At 51.1% G+C, this 15,584-nt stretch overlaps 1 protein-coding gene across 1 annotated transcript in view; it reads left to right on the forward strand.

The window, feature by feature from the left end:
• tonsl (tonsoku-like, DNA repair protein) overlaps nt 1–15,584 on the forward strand; it is a 48,058-nt gene that overhangs the window by 10,864 nt on the left and 21,610 nt on the right. Inside the window, exons 7-14 of the mRNA XM_052016461.1 lie at nt 1,740–1,854; nt 2,774–2,919; nt 4,686–4,838; nt 5,845–5,970; nt 8,375–8,555; nt 9,950–10,008; nt 13,705–13,794; nt 14,909–14,981. Coding sequence (XP_051872421.1) covers nt 1,740–1,854; nt 2,774–2,919; nt 4,686–4,838; nt 5,845–5,970; nt 8,375–8,555; nt 9,950–10,008; nt 13,705–13,794; nt 14,909–14,981 — 943 coding nt within the window. The remainder of the gene's footprint in view (nt 1–1,739; nt 1,855–2,773; nt 2,920–4,685; nt 4,839–5,844; nt 5,971–8,374; nt 8,556–9,949; nt 10,009–13,704; nt 13,795–14,908; nt 14,982–15,584) is intronic.

Genomic DNA, 15,584 nt, shown 5'->3' on the forward strand with positions numbered 1-15,584 from the left:
CTTTATCTGTGAGTCTACACAAGCCACTTCCCCTTCCTCTGCTTGGCTCGGCAAGGGAAAAAAACATTCACCCAGTTTTGTCAGGTACGACCTCTTCACAAAGCCAGACTTGAAGATTTCCCCAAGTGTCAGTGTCTGTGGTGTCAGCTGTTCTGTCAGCTGCTGTGTTCTATGTTCTATGACAGGGGAAGGGGTGTAATCTTAACGTTAGAGCTAGGCCATTCAGGGTTAATGTAAAGAAGCTGTTCTCCTACAAAAAGAGTGATATCTGGACTACTTGCAGCTCCTACACCCCTGCACTCCACTTCTCCACTGCCCACCCGACAGAAGGCTCTTGAGTCATCGAGTCACACAGCAGAGTAACAGCCCCTTTGGCCCACCATGTCCATGCTGACCATCCACACTCCTCCCATTGCCCAGCACTCTGTCTGTACCCTTCTCTGCCCTGGGTGATTCAAGTGCTTGTCCAGATACTTAAACATTGCAAGGGTCTCTGCCTCCACCAGCCCCTCGGGCAGTGCATTCCAGATTCCAACCCCCCTCTGGGGGTGGAACAAATTCTTCCTCAGATCGCCTCCAATCCTCCTCCCCCCCTAAACTTGTGTTTTTGGCACTCCTGTTATGGGAAATAGTTTTGCTATCCATAACCCTCATACCTATCAGACCTCCCCTCAGCCTCCTCCGCTCCAGGGAAAACAAACCCAGCCCCTCCTCATGACGGAAACGTTCCATCCCAGGCAACGTCCTGGTGAATCTCTGTGCTCTCTCCAGTGTAATCACATCCTTCCTAAACTGTGGCCACACTACTGCAACTGTGGCCTCACCAATGTTTTATAAAGATGTATGATAACATCCACCCTTAGAGGCGAGAAGCTAATTGAAATATTCAAAGCCAAGTCAGAGCATAGAACATTACAGCACAGTACAGGCCCTTCGGCCCACAATGTTGTGCCGACATTTTATCCTGCTCTAACCCTTCCCTGCCACATAGCCCTCCATTTTTCTATCATTCATGTGGCTATCTAAGAGACTCTTCAATGTCCCTAATGTATCTGCCCCCACCACCTCTGCTGGCAGTGCGTTCCATGCCTCCACCACTCTCTGGGTAAAAAAAAACTTACCTCTGACATCCCCCCCCATACCTTTCTCCGGTCACCTTAAAATTATGCCCCCTTGTGTTAACCATTTTTGCCCTGGGAAAAGTCTCTGACTGTCCACTCGATCTATGCTTCTTGTCATCTTGTACACCGCTATCAAGTCACCTCTCATCCTCCTCTCCTCCAAAGAGAAAAGCCCCAGCTCGCTCAACCTATCCTCATAAGACATGCTCTCCAATCCAGGCAGCATCCTGGTAAATCTCCTCTGCACCCTCTCTAAGGCTTCCACATCCTTCCTATAATGAGGTGACCAGAACTGAACACATTACTCCCAAGTGTGGTCTAACCAGAGTTCTATAGAGCTGCAACATTACCTCGTGGCTCTTGAAGTCAATCCCCCGACTAATGAAGTTCAATACGCCATTGGTTGGTTTCTTTGGGTGAGTTGTGAATGGTACCGAATCAAGGTGAGCGGCTGGTTTAAAATGGAGATCAGCGTGAATGGACCAGTTCCACAGGGAGGGAATGTTTTGGTCTGGTTGATGTTAGAAGTGAGTGCCTTATGTGCTAGGTTATGCTTCAGAGTGTGGGGATAGAACTGTCCCAGGGAGGGAACATTAACCCATCACTCCCCTCTGCCAGGTCTTGCTGATCCTTGGGGACTTTGTGGCTGCCAAACGATCACTGAGGAAGGCGTTTAAGCTGGGATCTCAGCTTCAGTCAGAGCACGATACTGTGAGGAGGAACCTGAAGAATGGTGAGTGCCTTTGGTACCCTGCACTGGGGAGTAGTGTCGAGGGAAGCTGCAGACTCTCAGTGGCACCGGCAGCCTCTGCAAAGGATGTGACTCCAAGAGGAGCGGCAAAACCTGGGCACAATTTCCCCCCTGAGCTTTTCCAGCAGCTGTAGGCTCCTGTGGTCAGGTGTCAGGTTGTGGCTTGTGGAGACCACACTGACAAGGGGTTGCACTGTCAGAGGGAGTGACTCGCTGTTGGAGCAGCAGGACTGAGGTGGCTTTGTGCTGTTACAGCAGCAGTGCTTGGGATGGGGGGAAATAATACTGAGGGAACACCGTGCTGTGGGAGGAGCAGCTCTGAGGGAGCATCTCACTGTGGGAGGGACAGTACTGAGGGAGCACCGTGCTGTGGGAGGGGCAGTACTGAGGGAGCATCTCACTGTGGGAGGGGCAGTACTGAGGGAGTATCTCACTGTGGGGGGAGTATCTCACTGTGGGAGGGGCAGTACTGAGGGAGCGTCTCACTGTGGGGGGAGCGTCTCACTGTGGGAGGGGCAGTACTGAGTGTACTCTCCCGTCGAACTGATAATTTGATTGTGTAAATCCAAAGGTGCAGTTGTGGAGAATGTTGGGCAGTGAGGGATTGTGGTTTACATCTGGAGCGGTGGGCTGGAGCAGTTTTCTTCTTGGAAGGACTCTAATTTGCCAGGTGCTGGAGTCTGTGTTCTGAGCACTGTGGGAGGGTCAGTCCTGTGGGAGGAGTGGTACCGAGGGAGGGTCACACTGTGGAGGGGACGCGGTACTGAGGGAGGGCCGCACTCAGGGATGTGGCCCTTTGACAAAGACTTTGAGCTCAGACCACCTGTCCCTCCCCACCCTGGAGAACCAGGTTCCTGGGTCACCAGACCTCCCCCTAACCCTGTCCCTGCCCTCCCTGCAGCTGTGAAGGGTTGCCGACTGGAGGAGGCCCTATCGGAGCTGGGTGAGGAGCAGCAGCAGGACGCACTGGGCCTGTATGAACAGCTTGGCGATCTCTGCTGCAAGGTGGAGAGCTACCAGAAAGCCATCGACTACTACCGGATGCAGGTAACTGGGCGACCGGAGGGGTCCAGGTCATCTCGTGTCACCCTGGAGCAGGACCCCAGCACAGAGCACTCTGGGAGGCCGTTAGATCGGTGTAGCAGGCCATTTGGCCCATCAGATCATGGCCTGTTGTGTTGTGCCATGGGTAACAGGGAATCAGTGTCTGTACCGTAGTCTTGTGTCCTCCTCACTGCCTACACTGCCACCCAGCTATGTACCAGTGAACCTGGGTATATTCCACCTGATCCCTCATCCCAGTCGATGATACGGAAAACGAACACCAGTACCGATCTCTGTATACCCACTGTCACCCCCTCCCAACCCAGAAACAACTCGTTCACTCTAACTCTTCACTTCCATCCACTGACCAGTTTGGGCCATACACCACGAAAATGTCAAATACTGGAGAGTGTAGAATCAGTCAGGTTTATTATCACTGTCTTATATGACGTGAAATTTGTTGTTTTGCAGCAGCAGTACAGTGCAAGGCATAAAATTACTATAAATTACAAAATAAATGGTACAAAACACAGAAGAATAACGAGGTTGGGTTCATGGGCCAGAGATCTGATAGCGGAAGGGAAGAAGCTGTTCCTGAAATGTTGAGTGTGGGTCTTCAGGCTCCTGTACCTCCTCCCCAATGGTAGTAACAAGAAGAGGGCATGTCCCGGGTGGTGAGGGTCCTTCGTGATGGATGCCGCCTTCTTGAGGCACTCGTAAATCTCCGTTAGACATTCCCCTTCTTGAGTCAAGAAGGGAAAAGTTTAAAGGAGATTTACCAGGCAAGTTTTTTTTTACACCAAGAGTGGTAGGTGCCTGGAACAGGCTGCCAGGGGAAGTGGTGCAATATTTAAGAGGCATTTAGACGGACACATGAAGGGAGTTGAGAGATACAGACCACGTGCAGGCAGACGTGCAGTTTAAACTGGCATCATGATTGGCACAGACATCATGGGCTGTACTGTTATAGAGCCAGAACTATGCAGCACAGGCCCTTCGGCCCACTGTGTCTGTGCTAACCATCAACTACCCACTACACCAATCCCAGTACTCAGTCCGTACCTTTCTCTGCCTTGGCGATTCCAGTGCTCGTCCAGATACCTAAATATCATGAGAGTCTCTACCTCCACCACCCCTTAGGCAGCCTGTTCCAGATTCCAATCTCCCTCTGGGGGGCAGAGGTTTTTCCTCAGATTCCCTCTAAACCTCTTACCCATTGTCCTAAGCCTGTATGCTCTAGTTGTAGACACCTCTGCTGTGGGGAAAGTTTCCGACTATCCACCCTATCCGTGGCCCTCGTCATTTTGTACACCTGTCAGGTCCCCCCAACCTCCTCCACTCTATCCAGTCTCTCCTCATAACCGAAAGGCTCCATCCCAGGCAACGTGCTGGTGAATCTCCTCTGTACCCTCTCCAGGGATGTCACGTCCTTCCTGAAGTGTGGGACCAGACGGTACACGGTACAACAGCTGTGACTTGACCAGTGTCTTATAATTTTGTGCCACAACCTCCCTGCTCTTATATTCTCTGCGCCGGCTAATGAAGGTAAGTATCCTGCCCACCGCCTTCACCACCTTATCTACCTGTGCTGCCACCTTCAGAGATCCATGGACTTGCACATTAAGGTCCCTGTGTCTCGGAATACTTCCTAGAGCCTCACTATCCATTGACAATAAGTTTAAACTTGTATGTCCTACCCTCAGTAGTCATCCCAAAGAGCATCCTCTCTCTCTCGTTTACTCTCCATTCCTCTCCCCTCCCTCCATCAGCTCAGCCACGCAGAAGAGCTGCGGAAACCTGACCGGGAGCTGGCGGTTATTCACGTCTCACTGGCGGCCACGTTTGCCGACCTCGGTGACTACAAGTTGGCTCTGAAACACTACGAGGCTGAACTGGGTCTGCGGAAGGGAAACCCAAAGGAGGTGAGGTTCTGTGTCTGGTCAGCGGTGTCTCCAGCGATTCACGGCCCCTGCCGGGGCAGGCAGTCTCAGGGCTCCCCCCTGCCGGAGCAGACGGTATCTAGGGCTTCCCCCTGCTGGGGCAGACGGTTCCTGGGTTTCTTCCCCCCCCCCCCCCCCCCCCCCCCCCCCCCCCACTGGGGCAGGTGGTCTCAGGGATCCCCCTGCGGGGTGACGGTCTCAGGGCTGCCCACCTGCCAGGACAGGTGGAGTTGGCCACATAAAGTACAGTGTCTGAGCCCAAACTTCCGGTGGAAAGCTCCAGGGAAAGGCTTGCTCCAGGCTGCCCCCTGACCATCCACCGTGATCCAGCAGCTGCCCCCAGGCAGTGTGAAGGCTGCTCGTCTGGAGCTGGCTGTGGGCTCGGGTGTCCTCTGTTTACCTCAGCCTAACGCTCAGCACACAGATGTTGCCTGTAACGTCTCTTAAGTCTGTTCACTTCCCTGTCGCGTTCACGTGAGGAAGGGTCCTCGGTGGGACTCTGATGGCAATGAGGGTGAAGGGAGGTTTGTCTTTGCACTTTGTAATTGGTTTATTATTGTCACATGTACCAAGACAAGGTGAGAAGCTTTTGTTTGCGTGCCATCCAAACAGATCATTCCATGCATAAGTACATCGAGGTAGTAAAAAGGAAAATGGAGTGCAGAATATAGGGTTGCAGTTACAGACAGAGTGAGGTGCAGGTAGTCAAGTAACGTGCAGGAGCCACAACGAGGTAGATCGGGGCATTGAGACCTTTGACTCGTCACCCACCGTGGGGGATTGTCAGTGTTGTCACAATGGAGACACGAGACGGCAGACACTGGAATCTGGAGCAATGGACAATCTGCTGGAGGAACTCAGTGGGTCGAGCAGCACGGGTGTGGGGAGTGGGGGGAATTGCCGGCGTTTCAGGTCGAGCAGCACGGGTGTGGGGAGTGGGGGGAATTGCCGGCGTTTCGGGTCAAGCCCCTGTTGTCCTCTGTTACAGGAGTGCAAGACCTGGCTGAACATGGCACTGACCAAAGAAGAGTGTGGGCGACCCTATGCTGAGCTGGAGGCATGTTACCAGAAGGCACTGCAGTGCGCCAACCATGCTCAGCTCCCCCGACTGCAGGTAACCAGCGCTCGAGGAACAGGAGGCCCCAACCCTGGCTGTGTTATGGTCCACTCCTGCCCACCCAACACTGAGAGTGGGTGCAGCTTGTGTACCAGGACCCTCCCTGACACTCCTCCTCCCCTCGTTTAATTCTGGGCAGCGTTGGTGTTGTTTCCGCGGGATCCCAGGTCGTTCTTTATAGTTTTGTTTACTTACCTACCAGATACTGAAAGGCCTGGATTGAGTGGACCTGGAGAGGATGTTTCCATCAGTGGTCTGGGATCCGAGGGCACAGCCTCAGAATAAAGGGACGTCCCTTTAGAACTCAGATGAGGAGGAATTTCTTCAGCCAGAGGGTGGTGAATCTGTGGGATTCGTTGCCACACACGGCTGTGGAGGCCACATCATTGGGTGTATTTAAAGCAGAAGTTGATTGGTTCTTGATTAGTAAGGACGTCAAAGGTGACAGGGAGAAGGCAGGAGAATGGGGTTGACAGGGAAAAATAAGTCAGCCATGATCGAATGGGGGAAGAGAATCAATGGGCCGAATGGCTGGATTCTGCCCCTATGTCATAGTTTTTGTGGTGGAAGGCCAGCATTCGATTGTCCATCCATAACTTCCCCCTGGGAAGGTGGATGCAAGCTGCCCTGAGCCACTGTGGTCCTTCTGGTGAGGGAGCTCTCTCGGTGCTGTGTAGGGAGGGAGCCCCGTGACAATGAAGCAACGCTGATATATTTCCATGTCAGAATGGTGCGTGAGCTGGAGGGAAACTCCTGTACCTGCTGCCCTTGCAGGGAGAGGTGGTGGGTTCAGGAGGTGCTGTCAGAGTAGCCTGGCTGAGTAACTGCAGTACATTGTGTAGACGGTGCACACTGCAGCCACTGTGCGCCGGAGGTGGAGGGAGGGAGTGTTTGAGGGGTGTGGATGGGGTGCCGATCGAGTGGGCTGCTTTGACCTGGACAGTGTCGAGCTTCTCAAGAGTTGTTGGACCCACACTCACCCAGGCGAGTGGGGAGTGACCCATCACACTCCCGACTCATGCCTTGTAGATGGCAGACAGGCCTTGGGGTGTCGGGAGGTGAGTCCCTCACCATGGGATCCCCAGCCTCTGACCTGCTCTGGCAGCCACGGGATTTCTGGGCAGGTCTGTTTGAGTTTCTGGTCAATGGGGACCCTGAGATGTTGACGGCACAGCCATGTGAATGAAACTTACAATGTCTCAGCCTATATATCCAGTGAGAGCTAAATGGTTATGATATCTTTATAAGATATCTTTATTAGTCACATACACATCGAAACACGCAGTGAAATGCATCTTTTTGCGTAGAGTGCTCTGGGGGCCGCCCGCAAGTGTCACCATGCTTCCAGTGCCAACATAGCATGCCCACAACTTCCTAACCTGTACGTCTTTGGAATGTGGGAGGAAACAAGGTCATTGCATGGTCATAGTAGCTCATGTTCATGAAGCTGGGGGAGAGAGTGTGGCAGGGGAAAGACAAGAAGCTGTTCTCCCCCACGGTTATTTCCGTTCTCTGCTACTCGGACAGGAGGAGGGCACTTGGTCCCTTGAGCTGTGCTCCTGTACTCTCACCCCTCTAACACCCAGTTCTGTCCACAGGAACAGCCTGCAGTGTGAAGGGGTTTTCCATTGTGGCACAGAATGACCAAGTGAGACCCAAACCCCGGCTCTCTGCTCAACAACCATTACTGCACAATGGTCAGTCAGCCTGTGGAGATCAGGCTTGTTACAAGCAGAGGCTCGATAGGCTGGGTTTGTTCTTGCTGGAGTGTGGGAGGCTGAGTGGTGACCTTATAGAGGTTTATAAGATCATGAGGGGCGTAGATAAGGTGAAGTCACAGTCTTTTCCCCAGGGTAGGGGAGTCTAAAACTAGAGGGCACAGGTTTAAGGGGAAAGGAGAAATATTTAATAGGGACGTGAGGAGCAACTTTTCAAACAGGGTGGTGGGTATATGGAACGAACTGCCAGAGGAAGAGGTAGAACATACAATTACAGCGTTTAAAAGGCATTGGGACAGGTACATGGATAGGAAGGGCAGAGAGGGATATGGGCCAAACGCAGGCAAGTGGGACTGGTCAGCATGGATGAGTTGGGCTGAAGGACCTGTTTCTGTGCTGTATCACTCTATTAGAGGTGCATATAAACCAGAGGTCAATGTTAAGGATGGATAGTTTTACAGTTAAATGATTATATTGTCGTATTCAGTAATATTATGTAACGAGCAGTTCTCATTCAAGAGGCTGGGTGAGAGTGTGTGAGAGGGCAAGACCAGAAGCTGGCTGGGTCCCTACAGCTCCTTTCTGTGTGGGACCAGACGTGATTCCTTCCCACAGGCAGCTGCCTTGTTTGTGACATGCCGTTGTGTCAGGCCAGTGTGTGAAGTGACCCCCTCCTTCCACAGGCCCGGTCGATGAAGCTCCTTCACTCTGTGCAGCAGAGGAACAGGCACCCTGAGGCGGACATCACCCTGGCCCGGCTTCAGGAACTGTCGCAGGGCAGCGAGAGCGGAGACGAGAGCGAGGCGGATGAGGTGGAGAACAGTGAGCCCCTGGAGGACAGTGAGCTGGAGCTCTCCGAGAGTGGTACGTGTAGGTGGCCTGGTTCTGATGTGCGTACAGGACACCCCTCTCCTCTGGCTGGATTCTGGTTCTTTCCCAGTATGTGTGCATGGGATTGATTCACTGTACAGAAGGTGTGTAGGACAGGATGTGTTTCCCTTGTGTATTGGTACTGGTTTCTTATTGTCATGTTACGAGATACAGTGAGAAGGTGTGTTTTGTGTGCCCATCAGACAGGTCATTCCAAACATAAGTACATCAAGGTAGTAAAAAAAACCAGAATGCAGGATAAAGTGTTACAGAGAGAGTGCAGTGCAGGTAGACAAGTAAAGTGCAAGGGCCACAACAAGGCAGAGTGGCAGATCAAGAGTTCGTCTTTTAATGTATAAGAAGTCAGTTCAAGAATCTGATAACAGTGGGATAGAAGCTGTCCTTGAGCCTGGTGGTGCGTGTTCTCAGGCTTTTGTCTCTTCTACCTGATGGGAGAGGGGAGAAGAGAGAATGTCTGGGGTGGGTGGGGTCTTTAATTATGTTGCCTGCTTTCCCGAGGTGGTGGGAAGTGTAGACGGAGTCAGTGGAGGGGAGGCTCGATGGACTGGGCTGTGTTCACAACTCTGCAGTTTTTTGCAGTCTTGGGCAGAGCAGTTGCCATACCAAATCGTTATGCATCCAGATGGATGCATCTGTGAAGGACAAGTATTTTTATTCAGTGTGGAGTGATGGGATGTGGGCTCCACCTGCAGGGCCAGTGTTTATTGAAGCATCAGTGCCTTTCACAAGGTGGCAGTGACCTTGTGCTGAAGGTGTTCCCACAGCGCTACTAGATAAAGTGGGATTGGCAGTGCGGAGGGGATTTATCCGGATGTTGTTGGGGCCAGAGATGTGTTTCTGAGGAGAGCCTGTCCTCGTGTTGTTTCCTCTGGAACAAAGGAGACAGGAGACTCGTCTGAAGTGTGTAAAGTTTAGGAACCCAGGCAGGAGGACTTGGAAGACAAAAGAGTCTGCAGATGCTGGAATCTAGAACAGCAGACACAGTGCTGGAAGATGGAGACACAGAGACTGCAGATGCCGGAATCTAGAGCAACAAACGAGATGCTGGAGGAACTCAGCGGGTCAGGCAGCATCTGTGGAGGGAGATGGACAGTCGACGTTTCCGGTTGAGACCCTTCACCTGGATTGATATCAACACAAAACATTGACAGTCCATTTCCCTCCATAGATGCTGCCTGACCCACTGAGTTCCTCCAGCATCTAGAATGAGGTGAAACCCTACATCAGGACTGAGAAGGAACAGGAAAGATTTGGAGGTGGGACAGAGGCTGGTGGGTGATAGGTGGAGCCGAGTGGGGAGGGGATGGGATGACGGGCAGGTGGGGGAGGAGGACGGAGTGGATTTCTCAGCTGTGTTTTCTCTTTAGATGACAATGACCTGGAAGGTTATGATAAATCTGTCCCAGGACGGAGGAAGATAAATCGAGTGAGTAATTATAAAGCCTCCTCTGCCTTCTTGTGCAGCTGGTTCACTGGTTGACATACACACACACAAGAAATAGAAGCAGGAATAGGCCATTTGATCCCTTGAGTTTGCTACTCCTCAGTGCCATTTCCCTCCTATGCCTTGAGTCCCGACCTCTGTTTTGAATGAACTACCGATCCTCCAGAGCCCTCCGGGAAGAGAATTCTAAACGTATGCCACCATCTGAGTCAAGAAACTCTTATGGGGGGGAAAGGCAGATAGGTGGAGCTGAGTTCACGGCCAGATCGGCCATGATCTTATTGAGTGGCGGAGCAGGATCGACGGGCCAGATGGTCTACTCCTGCTGCTATTTCTTATGTTCTCATCCCAAACCTAAGTGGTCTACTCCTTATTCTGACATGGTGTCCCCTGGTCCTAGGCTCCTCAGTCAAAAGGAAACACCCAACTTGCATCCAACCTTGTGACCCCTGTAAGAAAATGTTGTTAGTTTCAACGAGATCTCTCCTCGTACGGCAAACCCCGCTGTTCCTGGAACCAGTAAGGTGAATCCTCACTGTTATCAGCCATGAATCACTGCCTGTGAGCCCCTCGCAGTGGGTGGCAGATACCCATTGCCCTGGACTCCCGAGCTGCCCTGTCCCTGGGGAGGACAACTCCAAGTGAATGTTCCAACCTTCTTGGTGTTGTAAATAATTCCAGCTCGTCCACATATGAATAATGAGATGTAAATTCTCCTCTTTGGTTTCGAATCTCTGAGGCCACGTCCCTCCTTGCCTCTCGTCACCTCCAGCTCTGCAACACAGCAGACTCCCTGCATAATTCTGGCCTCCTCGCCGTCCCCAAATTGTCATCCCCATTGTCAACGGAGTATCTGTATGTGGAGGTTAGGAACAGGAAGGGGTTGATAACTTTACTGGGTGTTTTTTATAGGCCGTCCAATAGTGACAAGGTTATTGAGGAGCAGATAGGGAAGCAGATCCTAGAAAGGTGTGATGGGGGATTTTAATTTCCCAAACATCGATTGGCATCTCCAGACAGTGAGGGGTTTAGACGGGGTGGAGTTTGTTAGGTGTGTTCAGGAAGGGTTCTTGACATAGTATGTAGATAGACCTACAAGAGGAGAGGCTGTGCTTGATTTGGTATTGGGAAATGAACCTGGTCAGGTGTCAGATCTCTCAGTGGGTGAGCATTTTGGAGATAGTGATAATAATTCTATCTCCTTTACGTTAGCACTGGAGAGGGATAGGAACAGACAGACTAGAAAGACATTTACTTGAAGTAAAGGGAATTATGAGGCTCTCAGGCAGGAAATTGGAAGATTAAATTGGGAACAGATGTTCTCAGGGAAAAGTACAGAAGAAATATGGCAAATATTCAGGGAGTATTTGTGTGGAGCTCTGCATAGACATGTTCCAATGAGACAGGGGAGTCATGATAGGATACAGGAACCGTGATGTACGAAGGCTATAATAAATCTAGTCAAAAGGAAAAGAAAAGCTTACAAAAGGTACAGAGAGCTAGGTAATGTTAGAGATCTGGAGGAGTACAAGGCTAAAAGGAAGGAACAAGAAAGAGATTAGGAGAGCCAGAAGGGGACATGAGAAGGCCTTGGCGGGCAGGATTAAGGAAAACCCCAAGGTGTTCTACAAGTATGTGAAGAGTAAGAGGATGAGATGCGAAAGGATAGGGCCTATCAAGTGCAGCAGTGGGAAAGTGTGTATGGATCCGGAAGAAATAGCAGAGATACTTAATGAATACTTTACGTCAGTATTCACTATGGAAAAGGATCTGGGGGATTGTAGTGGGGACTTGCAGCGACCTGAAAAGCTTGAGCATGTAGATATTAAGAAAGAGGTGGTGCTGAAACCTTTGGAAAGCATCAAGTTAGATAAGTTGCCGGGACCGGATGAGATGTACCCCAGGTTGCTGTGGGAGGCGAGGGAGGAGATTGCGGAGCCTCTGACGATGATCTTTGCGTCGTCGATGGAGACAGGAGAGGTTCCAGAAGATTGGAGGGTTGTGAGTGTTGTTCCCTTATTCAAGAAAGGGAGTAGGGATAGCCCAGGGAAATATAGACCGGTGAGTCTTACCTCAGTGGTTGGTAAGCTGATGGAAAAGATCCTGAGAGGCAGGATTTATGAACGTTTGGAGAGGTATAATATGATTAGGAATAGTCAGCATGGCTTTGTCAAGGGCAGGTCCTGCCTTACGAGCCTGATTGAATTTTTTGAGGATGTGACTAAGCACATCGATGAAGGGAGAGTAGTAGATGTAGTGTATATGGATTTCAGCAAGGCGTTTGATAAGGTACCCCATACAAGGCTTATGGAGAAGGTGAGGAGACATGGGATCCAAGGGGACATTGCAGTGTGGATCCAGAACTGGCTGGCCCACAGAAGGCAAGGAGTGGTTGTTGAAGGGTCGTATTCTGAGTGGAGGTCGGTGACCAGTGGTGTACCTCAGGGATCTGTACTGGGACCCTTACTCTTTGTGATTTTTATAAACGACCTGGATGAGGAAGTGGAGGGGTGGGTTAGTAAGTTTGCGGATGACACGAAGGTTGGGGGTGTTGTGGATAGTTTGGAGGGCTGTCAGAGGTTACAGAGGGACATAGGTAGGATGCAGAGTTGGGCTGAGAAGTGGCAGATGCAGTTCAACCCAGATAAGTGTGAAGTGGTTCATTTTGGTAGGTCAAATATGTTGGCGGAATATAGTCTTAATGGTAGGACTCTCGGTAGTGTGGAGGATCAGAGGGATCCTGGGGTCCGAGTCCATAGGACGCTCAAAGCGGCTGCGCAGGTTGACTCTGTGGTTAAGAAGGTATATGGTGTCTTGTCCTTCATCAATCGGGGAATTGAATTTAGGAGCCGAGAGGTATTGTTGCAGCTATATAGGACCCTGGTCAGACCCCACTTGGAGTACTGTGCTCAGTTCTGGTTGCCTCACTACAGGAAGGATGTGGAAGCCATAGAGAGGGTGCAGAGGAGATTTACAAGGATGCTGCCTGGGATGCGGAGCATGCCTTATGAAAGCAGGCTGAGGGAACTCGGCCTTTTGTCCTTGGAGAGACGGAGGATGAGGCGGGACCTGATAGAGGTGTATAAGATGATGAGAGGTATTGATAGGGTAGATAGTCAGAGGCTTTTCCCCAGGGCTGAATTGGTGGCCACAAGAGGACATAGGTTTAAGGTGCTGGGGAGTAGATATAGAGGAGATGTCAGGGGTAAGTTTTTTTACTCAGAGAGTGGTGAGTGCGTGGAATGGGCTGCCAGAAACGGTGGTGGAGGCGGATACGATAGGGTCTTTCAAAAGACTTAGATAGGTACATGGAGCAGAGTAAAGTAGAGGGCTATGTGTAGGCCTAGTAATTTCTAGGGAAGGGACATGTTCGGCACAGCTTTGTGGGCCGAAGGGCCTGAATTGTGCTGTAGTTTTTCTATGTTTATAATACAATCACTGCACCCTCAGCCCTGAATTCCCCCCAAAACCCGTCTTTCCACCCCACTTAAAACCCAGCTCATTGAGTATTTTTTTGCTCGAACGTCTTTGGAAAGCTTTGTTACATTAAATATACGTTGATGTTATTTAGTGTCATATATTACAGCAGCTCTAAACTCTGTGTTATGATGCTTCTGAGAGTGTCTGATCAACGTGTCCGTTCCTGCTGACAGCTGACGGGTGTGTTGTTGTCCGCAGTGGAACCGCAGGAACGAGAAGGGGGAGACGGTGTTACACCGAGCCTGCATCGAGGGGAACCTGAAACACGTCCAGTGTCTGGTGGAGAAGGTGAAGTACTGGGGTTGTTGGTTCTCTGGTGGGTGGGCTTTCAGTCCTGGGTGTTTGGGCCAGGGAAGCTGTGATGCAATGGCCCCTTGTATCAGGGATCAGATCTGGGCACGGTACCGGCCCCTCAGTCTGCACCAGCCACACTGAAGCCAGCTCCCTGTCCTCCTGCAGACCACTGGAAGTAGCCAGCAGGCCAGACAGCAGCCGCAGAGGAATGGTTGGCGCTTCAGCCTGGTGACCTTTCATCAGATTGGGCTGGGTTAGGTGGGTGGTGGAGGTCGAGGGGTCCAGCCAAGAATGAGGGGAGGGGGGTGCGATGGGTGTTGGGAGTCCAAGAACAAAGTTTTTTCACTGTACCTCTGTATATGTGGCAGTAATAAACCAATAAAGCCTGGGTGGCAGGGGCAGAGTACTGGTGTCAGGGCAAGGGGAGCCAGAGATTGGGGTGTGTTGGGCAGAAGCGGGTGGTTATCAGTACTGGTTTATTATTGTCACGTGGACCGAGGTGCAGTGAAAGGCTTTTGTCTGCGTGCCATCCAGACAGATCATTCTGTACATACATAAGTACATCGAGGTAGTACAAAGGAAAACAGAATTAAATTAAAGATGGACCCTTGACCTCATAATCTACCTCGTTATGGCCTTGCACCTTACTGTCTGCCTGTACTGCACTTGCTCTGTAACTCTTAACACTACATTCTGCATTCTGTTATTTTACCCTGTACTACCTCAATGCACTGATGTGATGAAATGATCTGTATGGATGGCATGCAAAACACAGTTTTTCACTGTACCTCAGTACACGTGACAATAATAAACCAATAATTTACATAAGTACATCAAGGTAGTACAGAACGCAGAATGTAGTGCTGCAGTTATAGAAACAGTGCAGTGCAGGTAGACAAATAAAGTGCAAGGGCGGGGCTGGGGTAAGAGTGGTCCTGGGTGTCCCAGAGGGTGTGAATTTCCCTTCCCTCACTCTCCGGCTCCCTGATGGGGTCCAGATGGGCAGTCGGCGTGTAACGGAGAGGAATGGCTCACACACTTGGGACTGTCGGCACTGAAGATGTCTGTCTTGTGTTTCCCATTACTCACTGATCTTCTCCTGTTCCAGGGGCACCCCTTGAACCCCCGAGATTACTGTGGCTGGACACCGCTCCATGAGGCATGTAACCACGGGCACCTAGGTGAGTCTCAACTAACACTGGGCAAGATCCCTCGCTCTGTGGTCACAGAGTCGTCCAGCATGGAAACAGCCCATTCGGCCCATCTCGTCCACACCACCCAATGGGCACCCATCTGTATTAATCCCACCTCCCAGTGCTTAGTCCACAGCCCCCTTTCTATATTGGGGCAATTCGTGCTCGTCTAGACACTTTTAAGTTCATTCGAGGGATGTAGGCTGAGCCAGCAATTAACTGCCCATCCCTAACTGCCCCTGAGAAGGTGGTGGTGAAGCTGCCTTCGTGAACTGCTGCAGTCCTTGCAGTGTGGGTCACTTCCTAAATGCTGTCAGTGACTCTGCTTCCAGCACTCTCTCAGGCAGTGCGTTCCAGGTACTCACCACTCTCTGGGTGAAGAAGAACCTCCTCTAAATCCTTTACCCTAAACATATGTCTTCTATCTCTGATAAGGGGAAAAGTTTCCTGCAGCCAACCCTATCTATTCTGATTATGTACCTCAATCATGTCCCCTCTTAACCCCCTCTGCCCCAGGGAGAACAGACCCAGTGTCTCCCCATAACTCAACTGCTCTGTCCCAGGCAACGTCCCAGTGTATCTCCTGGATTC

Source organism: Pristis pectinata, chromosome 5 (assembly GCF_009764475.1).
Source record: "Pristis pectinata isolate sPriPec2 chromosome 5, sPriPec2.1.pri, whole genome shotgun sequence".
In the NCBI taxonomy this organism is placed as follows: domain Eukaryota; kingdom Metazoa; phylum Chordata; class Chondrichthyes; order Rhinopristiformes; family Pristidae; genus Pristis; species Pristis pectinata.